Source organism: Nycticebus coucang, chromosome 1 (assembly GCF_027406575.1).
Source record: "Nycticebus coucang isolate mNycCou1 chromosome 1, mNycCou1.pri, whole genome shotgun sequence".
Classification (NCBI taxonomy): Eukaryota; Metazoa; Chordata; class Mammalia; order Primates; family Lorisidae; genus Nycticebus; species Nycticebus coucang.
In genome coordinates this window covers 187210157-187227587 of record NC_069780.1, presented here as the reverse complement: position 1 = coordinate 187227587, position 17431 = coordinate 187210157, and the positions used below count along the sequence as shown (strand labels likewise).

The 17431-nt window shown below is 43.4% G+C and overlaps 1 protein-coding gene across 3 annotated transcripts in view; it reads right to left on the bottom strand.

Annotated features, from left to right (window-relative positions):
- Positions 1-17431, bottom strand: part of CTNND2 (catenin delta 2) — a 943962-nt gene that overhangs the window by 157991 nt on the left and 768540 nt on the right. For all 3 annotated transcript variants that reach the window (XM_053592980.1, XM_053592979.1, XM_053592981.1), the window contains one exon: positions 255-372. In XM_053592980.1, the coding sequence (XP_053448955.1) occupies positions 255-372 (118 nt within the window). The remainder of the gene's footprint in view (positions 1-254; positions 373-17431) is intronic.

Sequence of the window (17431 nt, the reverse complement as noted above, 5' to 3'; positions counted from 1 at the left end):
TGAACTTCCCCGTTTAAAAAGTTTGAGGATGTCTGATCTAAATTTTCACTCATTGCAAACTAAAAGTGAGATGCCTAAGTTCAAGGCTGGAATTAGAATCTCTATCTAGAAAATGTTGGATTCTTACACAAGAAGAATGTTGGATTTTGGTGGGCACCAAAGAAGCGTTCAGAATGGAGCTACTGCTAGCTGCCATTTAGTCCCATGGGCGTCTTTATGCTCGAACACAGTTAATCTATGAAAGTGCAACAAACCTTGCTATCGATCTCGCTGCTGCCCAGCGCAGACTGAATCACATACAGCAAGGCATCTGTGAGCCCGTCACACTCCCGCATCCTTCTGCGAGCCTCCTCTCCAGCCGAACTGACGTTCCTGCAAAGCAAAAGGCCATATCAGCAACCTTTACAGTTGGCTCCTAAAGAATGTCCTCCCATGCTTGTCTTCTTTCAGAGGTTTAGACAACACATGCTTTTTGTTTGTTTGTTTGTTTTCAGAATGTTTATCAAGTGTGCAGCTTGAATGAGTAGGGATGGCTTCAATCAACACATCCTAGAACTGGAGAAGTCACAGAGATCTGGAATGTAACTCCTGAAATGGACAGCGCAGAATTCCTTCCACGTGATCTGAGTCCTGTGAATGCTGAGAATGGGAGACTTTCCACAGTCCTCAGGGTTTATGTCATTTATAATCAGAACCTTTTTGATTCAAAGAATTCTTCTTTGAGAAGTCTGAAACGTTTTCAAATACAGAGCTTACAACTTACTGAAACATGTTAGAGATCTAAATTCATCTGTCACAAAAATATACTTATCTTGACCCAGCCAGAAAGCCAGAAGTAGCCTTCTAGGAATTCGTTCTAAGAACACAGTTATGGGTTTCTGTGACAACTTAGTTCCTGGCATGTGCAGGGCACCTCATGTGGGAGGTGCTGCTCTGAGCTCTTTCTTGTGCTGGCACGAGGTGAGCTAAGGGCAGCAGAGGGGCCTCGGGTACTGGAATGCGTGGTACAAAGCAGAGGGACCGTCATCTGGTCCCACTAAAGACTCAAGGTGAACCTAGTAGAGGTGAATCTTCGGGGTGATTTCAGTTACTCCACCACCTGACAGTATGAACCTCCTCTCCTACCCACGGTTGGGATTTGGTTACAGTAGTGAATTTCTACAATGACTGACTAAGGATAACACAGACTGTGAAAGTTGCAGGAGGGAGGTTGATGGGAGGTATAAGAGACTGAAAGAATTTAGAGACCATGGAGGAGAATGACAGGAAAAGTGGCCTCCAGGTGGGGTGCCTACCCATAGCCTATCCCAGCACTTTGGGAGGCTGACGGCAGAGGATCACTTGAGACCAGAGGATCGCTTGAGGCCAGGACATTGAGACTAGCCTGGGCAACACAGCAGGACTTCTGGCCAGGTACAGTGGCTCACACCTGTAATCCCAGCACTCTGGGAGGCCGAGGCAGCTGGATCATTTGAGCTCAGCAGTTTGAGGCCAGCCTGAGCAAGAGTAAGACCCCATCTCTACCAAAGATTGAAAAACTAGCCAGGTGTTGTGGTGGGCACCTGTAGTCCCAGCTGCTTGGGAGGCTGAGGCAAGAGGATCTCTTGAGCCCAAGACTTTGAGATTGCTGTGAACTATGATGACACCATGTAGTTGTGGTGACACCCGGGGTGACAGAGTGGGACTCTTTCTCAACAAAACAAAACAGAAAAACAAACACAGACCTCTGTTGCTGCAAAAAGAAAAAAAAATTAGTCAAGCATGGCAGTGTAACTTACAGTCTCAGCTACTGGGGAGGCTGAGGTGAGAGGACCACCTTGGCCCAGGAGATCAAGGCTAAAGAAAGCTGTGATTGGGCCCTTCACTCCAGCCTGGGAAAGAGAGACCAAGGAAGGCAATGGCTCTCAAATTTTGGGACGGTCAGCATCCCCAGGGGAAATGTGAAGTACAGATTGCTGGGCTCAGCCCGGGAGTCTCCCACTCGAAGTCTGGTGGAATCAGATCACTTTCTTATCCTTGCTGACACAGATGAATATAGGCTGACTCTTACATTCTCATCAGGGGCTCCAGTTCTCTGGGGAGGGCGTGGCTGGGGAGGGTGGTGTCCTTTGCCAACAGCTGCGCCAGATCCCAAGAATCCTGCTCCTGCACAGCGCAGGGAGAAGCTGCGTGGAAGGAGCCTCCAGCCCACTGTGATCGACACAGACACACTTGTTCCCTTTACAAGTCACCTTCTGCTACTGTACTTAATTCTGTGTCACAGATGAGCAAACTGAGAACTGAGCTTTAGGGACTGCCTAGGCCATACTGCTGAAGGAGCGGGGTGATGGCGGGGACCCAGGTCAGGGAAGAGAGGGAAAGCCAGCTCAGGTCTGATGGGAAACATGGTGGATTGCTTTGCTAAGTATTAAAAAAAGAAATCAAATAAAGTATGCCTAATGCTAAAATGCTACTGGACTTAAATGTTTTCTTTGGTATCTAAAAAGTTCCACAGGATGTGTTAAAATAGTATCTATCAGCTTTTTCATGTAACACTGGGAAAGGTTATTCAATTCAAATTAGTCGTTTTGGCATTTGCTGGTCTTCAAATGTAAACAAAGGCTTTTCAGTTTCATAGATAATATAACAAGGCAAATATTGACAGCATTTTTTTATAAAATTTTATCAATCCCATCTTGCGGTGGCCAACTTTTGTTTCTGACACAATCTCTGATCTGGTCAGGGGAGAGGGAGGAACTAACTTTCTGCTGAAAAAGTGGTCAGAGGCATACTGGTGTTACTTGAAGCTAGAAGGTGCCCTTTTAAGAGAATATTTTATTCTATTTCTCCTTGAAACGATTTTCACCAGGTTGAGCTTTGAAGTTATTAAAATAATAAGTCTGTCAAAAATTTCAATCAAATCTCTTTGGCCAGAAGAATACGGAATGACAGTGTGTGATTATGCATGACTCTTTATATTAATCACTTGGGTAGGCAGTTTTTCCAAATGTAGAATTAAGGGATTCAGGCTTGAAAGCAAGGGGAAGGTGTGTACACCTGAGTCTGAAACGCCCTTTGTGCTCTGCTTGACGGATGTGCTTGGTCATTCGTTAGAGTTTCCTTACCATGGAGGAGGACTGCCTCCTGATTCTCCAATGGACTTCATAATAATGAATCCTGGTTTCATTGGTAATCGATAAATGTGCACGACCAATCAATAGGAAATAACTAGAATGAACACCTTAGTCAGCAGAAGTTGTCAATATTAACCTCAGCATTTTTATTTATTCTATTCTGTATTTGATTCTAGTTCAGTCTCCTCCACAATTTTAAAACGTACTAATTGACGAGTATATTAAAATGTGTAAGATATTGAAAATGAGAAAGATTAATAACTTGGGGTGCCAGCAGAGAAGGGGAATGACTGAGCGCACGCGCGTGTGCCCCCCCCACAAGCACACGCCGATGATTCAGAGCAGAGAAAGGCGTTATAACTGTGCCTGCAGGTATGCTGAGGTTCAGTATATATTTTCATACATACTATCACTTTTCAAAGTTTAACTGTTTCCTATGAGCTTTCGGGCTTGGGTTTCCAGTTTTAATCAATGATTCTCGAATGTATGAAATATCTTACAGGAATCTTTGGTTTTCATTTTGGAGAAGAAGAGGGTTTCCTGTTACTCCCTCTTCCCCCCAAACACAAGATCTATTCATTCAATTATGGTAGTTCAGCTTTTTATTGTTGTTGAAGACTTTTGATCAACTTGCTAAGGTAAAGTCATGTCAGTTTAGGATTGAAACATCATAGTCATGTTAACAGCACATTATAAAGCTATAAGCATCACAACTTTGAAACACAGATGAAAAGTTGGTGTCTACATATTTACTATGAAACTTAGCAGCAGGCTTTCCTGATTAAAAAAAAAACCCACTTGCACTCAAATGTTTATAGCAGCACAGTTCATAATTGCAAAGATGTGGAAAAACCTATGTGCCCATCAATACATGAATGGGTTAATAAATTGTGTTCTGTGGAATATTAGTCATAAAAAAGATGGTGATCCAGTATCTTTTGTAACATCTGGATGAAATTGGAACGATTCTTTTAAATGAAGTATTACAAGAATGGAAAAAGAAACACCACATGCCATAAATTATAAATTGTAACCTGTGATCAACACTTACATGCTCATACAGAGGTAAAACTCAACAGAATTCAAGAAGGTGGGAGGGAGAACTAGGGAAGGGGTAAATTCACAATTAAAGGACTCATTGGTTGGGTGTATCGTGCACTTTTTAGGTGAAGGGCACACTTATAACTGTGGCTTACAATACACAGAAGCTAATTATATAACCAAAACAAACGTGTGTACCCCCATAAGATTCTAAAAAAAAAACGACCCAATAATCTTCTGTGTTGATCACTGAATGGTTAGTTGTAATCTTGGACCTGAGTAAATGTCTGACAATGAGCCAATGTCCAGTCTAGGAAGTTCCTCCCTCTCAACTGTGCTTAAGCCATTTTTGGCCATCACGTGAAACATGGTTTCCATGTTTGGCTAGAAACTAATGCAGCAAAATTCTAGGCATAAACATAGCATTCAAACAAATACCTGTAGTGTACTTGTTAAAAGCACAAAGATGTGTATAATATTTAATATTTAACAACAATCTCTATAATTTTGATTGAATTGGCAGTTGACATATGTTGTGGAAGTTTCTGTTTAAAGCAGATTCTATAATCTTTTTATCTAATAGATGAAAATGGAACAATTCATTTTTAGATCTTTCAATTCAAAGACCAATCTCTCCTTCTAATAGAACTCGCTTCTGCTGCTCCCCTTCCACTGTCTTCAATGCTATTGACTTCTCATTTCCTTGCATCTACAGTACTTGCTGTATGTAATTTAAAACAAATTCGACACACAGTGCTCTCATGGGACCCAGCGTCTGGAACTTGCACCATCTGTTCAACAGAGAGATTGTGAGGTTGCGAGGTAAAAGATGTGTGTCTGCTTCAGATGGCCAAGATAGGGGAGGTCAAACCTCAGAGGAAACCAAGGGATGGCATTAATGGGGAATCAATCTATGTTTATAATTAGTCTCTTCCTTTATACCCACTTAACTCTGGTATTGATCCTCTGTTATTGATCACCATTGATTTTGTATTAGAACTCTTTTAGGCTTGTTACTTATTATTGCTCTGGGACTCTCTGGGGCATAGAAAACATGGCATTCTCATGTGTATACCTAGCACTCAGTGGAGTGCCTGGTACATGGTTGGCTTTTTCATTGTATTGGAGTGCAGGACCCCAGGGGCAAAGTCTGCTCCATGAGTGATTGACCTCCATGCGCACAGGGTCAGCACCATGCGTTGGTGCCACCATTTGAGTCTAGGATGCTTCTGCTCTTGTCTGTGCTCTTTTCCTACAACCCCCATCCTGGATTATTCAGGACAGTCCTGATTTGCAAAGAAAGAAAAAGCAATTGAAGGTAGTGCATAACAGGGAGAGTAGAATCACTCAGCTTGAGATACGAGCATTCTTACGAGTGCTCCTAATACGGAATGGGTGCTGGGGAGAGTCGCATAGCTTTGCAGCCTGGAGCCAGTCAGACATCCCCAGGCCACACCCACTGGCACCCCCGGGCTTGCAGGGAAGGCTTTCATGCTGTCGTCAAGTTTAGCTTCTCTTCCTGTGTGCTGCAACCTCCTCCCCTCTCCATCTGACTTGCTCCTTGGCCTTCATGATCTGACCTCCAGTGGAGTCATCTCACACCGAGCCCACCCCTATGCCCTTGAGCTCTGGGCTGATGTCCATCAGCTGGCCCAGTCCTTTGCCTCTCTGGGCAGGTGTTTGCTGGGTGCCTGTGTTCCACCTCCCAATTCATAACAGCAGAGCCCAGACTCTGCCTCTCTGCAGGGCTTGGGCTGGATTCCTGAGAATAGACACCAGTTGGAGGGATGGGAGAGCAGAGATGAACTTGTTTTAAAAACTATAGATAGTCTTAAGGCAAAGCTGAAGTAGGAAGGCACACACTTGGTGCAATCTTGATGCCAGACCAACAAGGCGGGCCGGGGGAGGGGCAGAAGCCACTAGAGAGGATGGCACGGGCCAGGGTGCCAGCCCTGAGTCTGGGATACTGGAACCCTTAGGGCAGAGACAAGAGCCTGTAGGGGGGTTCCCAGGTCACAATGACCCCTCCCTGTGGAATGTCCTTACTTCTACCTCTAACCAGGGGTCCTCAAACTATGGCCCACAGGCCACATGAGGCGGTGTGATTGTATTTGTTCCCGTTTTGTTTTTTTACTTCAAAGTAAGATATGTGCAGTGTGCATAGGAATTTGTTCATAGGTTTTTTTTTTAAACTATAGTCCGGCCCTCCAATGGTCTGAGGGACAGTGAACTTGCCCCCTGTTTAAAAAGTTTGAGGACGCCTGCGCCATTGACTTTAAGTATTGCAGCTGCCAGGGCTCAATCAGAGCACCCCCTTGGCCATCAGTTAAGTCTTGCCTCGGCTCTTCCACTCGCTTCTTCTTAGGTTCAGGCACAAGGTTCTTTTAGAGCACCTGTTTCACTTGATGTTTAAGGCTGGTCCCATATGACTCTGAGGGGCTGCTGGGGAATCAGTGTCTTGGTCATTTGCCCCTTACTACCCTCTGTGCAGCACAGCCTGCCTCCTTCTGGACAAGTGGTTCTTAACCAGGGTAATTTTGCCCCCAGAAAACATTTGACAATATCTAGCTGTCTGGGGACAGTTTTGGTTGTCACGACTGGGTGAGTGCTAGGGGGCAATTCTGGTGTCTAGTGGACAGAGTGGCCAGGGATGGTGCTATCATCCTACAGCATTGGGAACAGGCCCCCACCGCATAGAACACCGACACTTCTGGGGGTAAGAAGCCTTCTCTAGGAAGCTGGGCTCTCTGAGGTCTCATCTGGGTGTATTTCCCCAACACCTGATGCATGCTTAGCCCAGAGGTTCTCAGGCCTCTGTTGCATCAGAATCACTACTGGAACTTGATAAAAACACTAAGGCACATGTCCTTCTCCTGCTTGGATGAGCCAAAGACTCAGGGTGTCCTGCAGCATCCTGGTGGTGCTGACACTCACCAGACTGTGAGAACCCCTGTCTTAGCCCATAGTAGGACGTTCAGCAGTGGAGGGTAGAAATATTTAGTGAATGACTGGAAGCCACATAACTGTCTGCTGTGTGCTATAACATAAAGGCTCTGAACGGTCCTGGGATGGCCTGTCCTAACAGGATGGGGACATGGTGGCCCATGCAGAACAGCACGATAGCATTTAGACCAGGGGCCATAAGGCTACTAATAGTCAACCCGTAGATGGCTGTAAACAACACTAAATGTGTGAGGGGAGATCTAAGTAGACTGTAAATGCAGGTCATCTTGATTTCTTAACCATGTAATTATCCACTCAGGAACTGATGAATTTACCACGAGTATCTGACCCGAGTCAACAGGGGCCTGGGCAATTCCCCCATGCTTTTCTTCCATGAAATGTGCTCACTTTTGCCTCAATCAAAAACACTATATTTTAAAGAGATCTTCCTATCCATGAACATCTAAATCAGAGGTTAACAACTCAACGAAAAGCCTAGAGGGTAAATATTCTAGGCTTTAGGGACCACATAGGGCTTGTGTTACTTCTATTTCTCTTCTTCCTTCTTTCAAAACATTTTTTTAAAAATATAAAACCCATTCTTCCTTGAAGCTATACAGAAAAGAGGTCAGAGGTATGATTAACCTCTGCCCCACATTCTCATCCAATTCAGGAGCGTGTCTCTGAACCTCATACTTCCATCAAAGTTTTGTGTATTTTTAGGTATACATTAAATGTGCTTTTTCTTTCTGCAAGAGTGGTACAGAACTATTATATTCTGAGGCCAGGACCCAAAAAAGTCTAAGAATTTTTAATCCAAATAACTGGTTTGAGCAATCCTTGGTTTGGACAGCACGTTGCCTTTCTTACTGTAGAGTCTGGGTGTCAGGAATCACTTAGGAACAAATTCCTATGTATTCCATGTATTTGCCTCTGTGGGTAAACAGCAGCTGTGCCTGGAACTGTCTCTCACGAAAGGCCTTGGGAGACTTTGTGGCTTCCAAAATCTCTGTCCTCAATGCCCATACTTCCCCTCTGTGTTGGGAAACCCTCCTCTTCGCTGAGTGTGCAGGGGGAGGCAAGGAAGGGTCTTCTGCCCAGCCATTGGCTCCGCTGACTCCCCTGGACATCAGCACAGTGACAGCTGTCCAGCCAGATCCCCTCTCTTGAGCTGCAGAGGTTGCAGGAGTCAGGGGGCAGCGTGATCCCTGCCATGTCTGTCCACTCTCTTTACTCTGCACTCACAGGAGTTGCCGCCACAAAACCACGAGGACTCGTCCTTTCGATTGATAGCTTCTGCAAAAAGGGAGCAACCGCTCATTCAGAACATCCACAAAGGCATTCATGGCAACCCACCCGGGCTGCCTGTAGCTGGGAAGTCCATCACCAGAGGTGCCTCTCCTGCCTCTGGCAGCTCTGCGGCAATGTGCATATGACACTGGATGACATTTGGGCAATAACCAAGAAGTAGCAGAAGCAAGACTTCCTCCTCCACCTGCCTCGTGAATCCAAGTCATTTTTTTTATTATTAAATCATAGCTGTGTACATTAATGCAATCATGGGGCACCATACACTGGTTTAATAGACCGTTTGACACATTTTCATCACATTGGTTAACATTGCCTTCCTGGCATTTTCTTAGTTATTGTGTTAGGACATTTACATTCTACATTTACTAAGTTTCACATATACCCTTGTAAGATGCACCACAGGTGGGTGGTGCCTGTGCTCAAGGAGCAGGGCGCCAGCCCCATACACTGGAGGTGGTGGGTTCAAACCCAGCCCCGGCCAAAAAACTGCAAAAAAAAAAAAAAAAAAGATGCACCACAGGTGTAATCCCATCAATCACCCTCCCTCTGCCCATCCTTCCCCTCCCTCCTTTCCCTCTCCCCCTTCCCCATATTCTTAGGTTATAACTGGGTTATAGCTTTTGTATGAAAGCCATAAATTAGTTTCATAGTAGGGGTGAGTACATTGGGTACTTTTTCTTCCATTCTTGGGATACTTTACAAAGAAGAATATGTTCCAGCTCCATCCATGTAAACATGAAAGAGGTAAAGTCTCCATCTTTCTTTAAGGCTGCATAATATTCCATGGTGTACATATACCACAATTTATTAATCCATTCGTGGATTGATGGGCACTTGGGCTTTTCCCATGACTTAGCAATTATTAATTGGGCTGCAGTAAACATTCTGGTACAAATATCTTTGTTATGATGTGATTTTTGGTCTTCTGGGTATATGCCCAGCAGAGGAATTACAGGATTGAATGGCAGATCTATTTTTAGATCTCTAAGTGTGGGTAGGACATCAGAAACAGGTGACACTGGACATGCCTCTTCAATGACTAAGAGGCATGTCCAGTGTCACCTGTTTCTGATGTCCTACCCAGAAAGTGGAGCTGAGGATGCCACCAGGTGTGTTCCTGGCCTTGGAGCTGGAGGAGGTTGGCTGGGCTGGACCTCCTCTCTGTGCCTCCATTTTATTTTCCACGTCCTTCCTTTTTTTAACTGGAATGTCTATAACTGTTATACTGTGTCTGTCCTTCTACTGCATGTTAGGAACGTGTAACTTGTTTCTTTATTTCTATAGTTGCAGGGACAGAGGAAATTACTCCCCAGAGCTGCACTTAATGTATTTCTCATCCACTCCTGATTTAGATCTGTGATCCAGATTTTGGAATGTTGAGCTGAAGAGACTTAGGACTTTGGGTTAATACTAAATAGGACGAAGTGTTTGGGCACCTTGAGATAAAGTGAAAATATGTGGGGTAGATGTGAATCTTTTGGGACCATAGGGTAGATTGTCATAGGCCAAATAACAGCCCCTCAAGAATGTCTCTACCCTAATCCTGGGATCTGTGAATAAATTACCTTTGGTGGCGGGGTGGGGGGGGGCAGAATGGGGGGGAGAAAAGACCTTGTAGAAGGAATTAAGTTTCCAGACCTTAAAATAAGAAAGATCGTGTGGGATTATCCCTGTGGGCCCAATCTAATCCCATGAGTCTTAAAAGCAGAGAACATCCTCTGCATTCTCTAGCTGGTGTCAGAGACAGCAGAAGAAATCACAGAAATCCCAAGTAGAAAGGTGTCAACTCCCTGTTTCTGGTTCTGACACACAGGGAGCCACGTAAAATAAGGAGTGGACCCGCTCTGAGGCCAGCTCAGCTGATACAGCCAGCAAGGAGAGGAGACCTTCAGGCCCACGGCCACAAGCAACTGGATTCTGCTCCAAACCTGAAGGAGTCTGGAAGCAGATTCTTCCTCAGAGCTGCTAGTCAGGAGCATAATCCCACCAACAACTTGATTTCAAACTGGTGAAACTGGTGTCCAAATCTGTGACCCACAGAAACTATGGGATAATAAATTTGTGTTGTTTTAAGTCACCTAGTTTTGTGGAAACTAATACAGAGCCAGCTGCTTGCTTTGCTCAAGGGCAAATGGAATTCTTCCTAGCAGCATACCTCCTGTTTCAAATCCCACTCCCTCAGTGCAAAAGGGCTCATCTGGTAGTGGGCTCAGGCAAGTTTCAGAAAATATTCCAAAATAATGGTACTGTTTTTCTCAAGGCCAAAATATACTTACATATAAGAGAATCAAAACTCCCATAGGAGTGCGTGTGTTTGTGTGTGAGGTAGGAACATACGATATATCTCTCTCAGCTCCACAAGGCTGGGCTACTATTCGTGAAACTCAGGGCATGCAAAGACCCTCTGCACAAGGAACGATGTCATGTCATGATGTACTTCCTGTGGCAAAAGCATATTCCTTCAATATATTTTGCCCTACCCCTGACCTCTGGCTATAAGAGTGCCACCAAATTTGCAGGCATCAGCTTGATCCAGATGGCTTTCCTGCGTGGGTGACAGCTTTCACTTCTCCCAGAAGAGGCCCCTGAAAACCTGAGTCTTCACAGCTTCCAGAGAACAGAAAGTATTGGTACCCTGTACTGCCTGAAAAATAAGTATGTCGGATTATAAGCGAGAGAAATGAGGCAGCTCCCTACCCTGCTTGAGTGAAGTCTGCAGGGCAGCCTCATTATTTCAGGTGAATTCTCGGGACATTGTCTGAAACACCAACCACAAGTACCGAGCAGTATTAACAACATCAGGATTAGCTACACTTCTGTAAACTTTATAGGGTAGGTATAATGGGAGGCTGAATTTACTTGAAAATCTCTTGATGTCTCTCTCTAAATATGTGTTTTTCAAGCTGGTCCCTCATCACAGCCAAGTCAGAACAATTTCCAAAGAGACAAGGTTCTTTAATTTTTTATTGGTTACAAGATTAGCCCAGTCTTGCTGTTTGGATTACTATGCACCTTACTGTCTTCTCCCAAGGAAGGCAATTTCTTTGTGAATCAGGACAATGATGGCTTGGTAATTGCTTTTCTGAGCTGCAGGGACAGAATGCTTCAGTGGCTAAAGACCAACTACCCACCAGGGCCAGCGGTGAGCACCGTTCCTGTTCCCCGCTCAACTCAAACGGCTGGTCACTACATTCACCCCCCCTAACACGCGCACACACGCTCATCAGCGTACACCATCAGGAAGAGGCAGATGAGCTCTTCTTTCACTGACTGTTAAACACTGCCCCTTTTTAAGGCTGCTAGGATCCAGGCCTTCTGGAGTTAGCCATGCATCAGGGAACATTGTTCCAGAGAAGCCCAGAGCGGAACCACAAATACCTGAGTTAAATAAAAGACACCCTCTCGTTGTCAAGCACTACCTAGGGTTTTCGCTACATGATTCCAATTAAAATTGATGGTTGCCACAGAGTTAACTGCTCTATGAAACATCTGTGGGAAGTTTCCCATTGGGCTAAATTACAAGGAAATCAGAGGGAAGAAAAGGGTGGCTGCCGTGTGGCTAAAACTGTGAAGCTAATCACTCGTGGGGTCAAACACTCACACGTTGTTCAAAGTTGTCCTTCCCTAACTTGTAGTACTTGGGCTGTGAGCTGTAATCACAAGGCCTTAAGGTTTTAACCCACTTCTTGGGCTCGGAGGATGGCGTGGTGGTCTGATCTCTGGGCCAATGCCCCAAAACTTTTGCTCTGGCACATTTGTGGCTGCAGCGCACATTGGACGCCCCCCACACCCAGGCTTCATGCTGGCACCTTGGCTGCCCATCAAGAGGGTGTCCCATCAAGTCCACCCACTGCCTACAGCCAGGATTTCCACACTTGCTGAGAGACTTGCCAGCCCCGGCCCAATTACAGATGCAACAACAGCAAAAGGAAAATGTCATGTGAGAAAAGGCCAATTAAGTTCAAAAATGAATGCAAACCAGTGTTTTCTTCTTTCTCTAGTTAAGCCAAACTATTTGTGGTCAACCAGGAAGTCATGTGACTTCGCAAACACAAAACCTGGGTTTTAAGACTATATCTATAATAAATAAATACGTAAGAAATGTCGCAGAATGGAGATGCAATATTGACTTCACCAAGCAGGTGGCTTCGAGGAAAGTGAGCATCACGTGGCTAAATAATGAACAATAAACCGTCTGATCCAATTCTTTGCATGATGAGTCCTCCATCTTCTAAGAAGTAGGAGAACAAAACAGGCTAATAAGGGAGTACAGGTAATTGGCTACCTCCTTTTAAATGTCAGATTGTGGGCTTGAAGATCTTCAACATTCGGTATTATGCTCTGGATTATTAATAGCTATTATTAAAACAACCTTTCTAACTTCCATTTCACTTCATCACCTAATTCCCCATATGCAGTCTTATAATCTTTCAATTTATTTACTTGCAGGAAATTTGAACAAATTGTACTTCAAAGACTTATTAAAGCTGGGAATCAATGTGATTTTTTAAAAAGCTCACTATCTAGATGGAAAGCTTTCCTTGAGGTGTATCTCTTGTTGTCATGATTGCTTTGATCATTGGCTGATAGCGTATTGAATACCAATAACCACCACCAAAAACGGAAAGAAGCAAAGAACTGCAAATGCTCTTGTGTCTTGCCCTCTTTTTTCGTGCAATTTTCCAGCAACTTCTCTCCATCCCAATGCTGTTCTATTCTGAGGAGTCACAGCTGGACTGCAACCATCAGCATTTCCCTAACAGTGAACAGCGCTGTTCACTGTTCTGGCCCAACTAGGTGGGCTTAAGTGATCGTAATATGGAGAGAAGGGAAGGTGGAACAGAAGGCCTGTGCCACTCTGCTGCTCCAGGTCAGCCTCCTGCTATCAATCCCCCTCTGCTTAACTTTGGTCTTTGTTACAAACTGAATATTCACATTCCCCCAGCTTTATGTAGTCTCTCAGTTCACATGTTGAAATTCTAATCGGCAATGTGATGGTAGTAGGAGGTGCACCCTTTGGAGGTGATTAGCATAAGTGTAAGAACCCTCATGAGTGGGGTTAGTGTCCTTTTAAAAGAAGGTCCAGCACCCTCTCTTGCCATCTTTCTGCCTAGAAAAGTCAGCCACCTGCAACATAGTGAATGTCTACGCTAGAACCCAGCCATGCTGGAATCAGAATTCTGGCCTCCAGAACTGAGAAGTAAATGTCTGTGGTTTACAAGCTACCTAGTTTGCTATACTTTGTTATGATAGCTCAGACTGACGACAACAGTCTTCTTCACATTTCTTTTCTTGAGAAATTTGTAGCAAAAATGTAAATAAAAACAGTTTTTGGATCAAAACAGCTTAAGCCCCATGTCCAAATTGGAAAGAAGTGATTAAAAATAAAAACTAACATTCCTTCAGAAATGTACCCATCTCTGCTAATTGTTATCTCATAAATTTGGAAGTTTTGACAATTCACTTAGTAGTCTTTTACTTGGGCCAAAGAACATAATGAATAATAGAAAATCCAGACCCCAATTATCTTGGCCTGGGATTATTTATCATGTAGCTCTAGCTTGGGGAATATTATACTTGGGAAACAAATGATATTTTTGGCGAACAACTAGTAAAAACTTCTAAGAATGCTATGGACCATTCTCCTTGTCTTAGAATAAAATTGTCTATACACATAAAAGAGAATAAAATAGATGGGGGATGGAAGGAATAAAAACAATAAGAATACAACTATCTTGCATGTAAGAAAAAATAGAGAAAATAGTAAAAGTAAGAATTTCTTGGCTTTTTTTTCTGAAAGGGAGAAAATTACTAAAATACATTTTTAAATTTCTGGAAGAAATTTATGGAAATTATTACGAGAAAGCAGAAGCCAAATCTTTTGAAGAGAAGTACCAAAGAAGTACTGGTCTTGATGTTACTTAGGAATAACGTTGGAACGACAGTAACAGCATTTCAAGAAGTCTTTGCATTTTAAAATCAAAGCTGCTGCAGCACCTCTGTAGTTTTTCTGCCCTGTTATTATCACAACTACATATTTTTCCCTTCATAGTGGTGGGAAGAACTCTAAGGACACTCCTCCAAAATTCCTGCTGTCTGGTGGTCAGTCATGCACTCACCTAGGCACTGCCGTGAAGAGCATTTGCAGATGGAGTTAAGGTTACTAATCAGTTGAACTTAAGGCAGGAGAATGACCCTAGTTTGCTCTTCTGGGCTCAATGTAATCACAGTAGTAGAAGAGGAAGGCAGAGGAGTCAGACTGAGAGACATGGCTGAAGAGGACACAGAAGAGATGAGAAAGAAGAAGGAAGGGGGGCAGGGGACGTGGTGGCTTCTAGAATCTGAGAACAACTCCCACCCAACAGCCTAAAAGGAAATGGGGCCCTCAGTCTGCTGCACAAAACTGATTTGGCAAACTGCCAAACAGGCTGAGAAAAAGGTTCTTTCCAGAGTTTCCCAATAAAAGCCCCATGGCAGACACTTTGCTTTCAGACTTGGGAGACTCCAGGCACAGAAACCAGCCAAGCCCCTTTCACTTCTGATGTGCAGAACTCCAAAGTAATACATTTGTGAAGGTCTAAACCACTGTGACAACTTATTATGGCAGCATTAGAAAACTACTACATTAACAGAGGAAAACAAACAGAGGAAAAGGAAACCAAAATATTTTTTTAAAAATGTTCATTTTTCCATTTATGCTAAAGTATTTTGAAAATTTTGGATCAACTTTTTGTTTCTTCAGACGAGGGTGTTTCAGCAGCTCTGAATGACGAGAGGACATTGGATTTAGGATTCAGGATTAGTCTTTAGGATTTTGGAGGCCTGTGGTTGCAGGAGTGGTAAGCTAAGGAGCTTCTCACCAGCTGTAGGTAACACCTAAGAGTGACTCTTCCTGCTTTACTACCACTAGATGGCTTGCATGCAATGTGAGCATAGGATAACGGCACCCCTGGGCGCACAATTTCCTTTTACTGCCTTGGATGTAAAGGGAGTAATGATTCAAAAATTTAAGAATTACAAAGCTACATAGAAAGGTCAAATAGCAAAGACACTTTGAGGGGCACAGAGCATTATTAAAAACTGGTCATAGGTTGACCATGTAGAGTTTAGTTCTGCTGTATTCTCGCTGTGCTAAGTGTGTGCTGCAGTGAAAGGACTTTATTTATTTATTTATTTTTTGTTATTAAATCATAGCTGTGTACATTAATGTGATCATGGGGCACCATACACTGGTTTTATAGACCGTTTGACACATTTTCATCACACTGGTTAACATAGCCTTCCTGGCATTTTCTTAGTTATTGTGTTAAGACATTTATATTCTACATTTACTAAGTTTCACATGTACCCTTGTAAGATGCACCGCAGGTGTAATCCCACCAACCACCCTCCCTCCGCCCATTCTCCCTCCTCCCTTCCCCCCTCCCCCTTCTCCATATTCTCAAGAATGGTAGAAAAAGTATCCAATGTACTCAGCCCTACTATGAAACTAATTTATGGCTTTCACATGAAAGCTATAACCTGGTTATAACCTAACAATAGGGGATGAAAGGACTTTTAATCTCTTATAGCACGTGTGTCATTCTTTCCATTTGAGCAAGTATTAAGGTTTTATTTAAAAATTGTGTATTTAACCAGCTTGGCAGGCACCCTGAGAATAATTGGAAAACAAACGAGAGAACCTGTACTCACCACCAACCACCAGCCCAGGGCAGAACCGGTGTTCGGGTTTCACTGCTCCTTGTAAATAAGGATGATTCTTAGAACTCTGGGCCAAACTGTGTAAAATGACCTCCTGGGGAAAAGGCCAAGGTACCAATGCTCCATAGAAATAATCTAGAACTGCAAGATTTTTCTAAAGCTCATCTTCATATCATTACTCTTATGAATCCTTCTCTATCTACTAACATGGAAAAGTTTTAGAGATCTGTTGATCAGGAAAGAAACAACAGTTACAGAAAAGATTGAGTAGATGCAAGTTTTATAGAAAATGAATGTGGAGAGTGTATCCTGGGTCATTAAATTAGTAGTACAGTGATTGAATGGCTCCATTTAATCCAACTATTTGCCAAAATTCTCAAAGAAACACAGGGTAGTATTTTAATTTTAATCACAATACTCACTATGGAATATTTTTATAGAATGTTGGTAAAAATCAAATATATAGTTTTAGGTTATTTTAACTCCAAAGAAATTTAGAATCACTGCTATCTGAAGGCAGCAGTTCCCATCTTTTTTCCCACAGGGACACAACTTAAGGATAGTGAGCCCCTGACTGATGCTGGCCTAACAGCACTGGCCCATCACTGCACGGTGAGATGTGGCAGGCTGCAGGTTACATGCAAGCACACTAGCCACAGTGCTGCCCCCTGCTCTCCATCTGGTGTGTATCACAGTGGTGGGTGCAGATACCTAACTTTAAATTAGTCTTGGTCACTGCTATGGTCAGAATACTTGTCTGTCCCCTCAGATTCATACTGAGTTGAAACCTAACTCCCCAAGGTGATGAATTAAGAGATAGGGCCTCCTAAGCTATGATGTTAAGAAAATAAAAGAGGTGGGCACTCATGAATGGGATTAGTGCCTTTATAAAAGATTCCTCAGGGAACTTGCTTACCCCTTGTATTATGTGAGGACACAATGAGAAAGCATCATCTCTGAAGCAGAGAGTAGCCCTTCCCAGACACTGAAGCTGCTAGCACCTTGGTCTTGGACTTCCCAGCCTCTAGAACTGTGAGTAATAAATTTCTGGTATTTATAAATTACCCATACTAAAGTATTTTGTTACAGCAGCTTGAATGCACAAAAGCGGACTTTTTTCATTGTGTGTGTGGGGTTGTTTTGAAATTTCTTCACCATGGAGACCCTGAATTAAACTAGTGATGAACAGAATGGAAATAGAAAGAGTGAAAAAGGCCTTTACTGAATGTATTTGTGGCCACAGTGATTAAGAGATGCAAAAGAGGATAAAATTAAAAAAGCAAAGGGGAAAAAGGAGACAAAACTGGAATGGGGAAAGGATC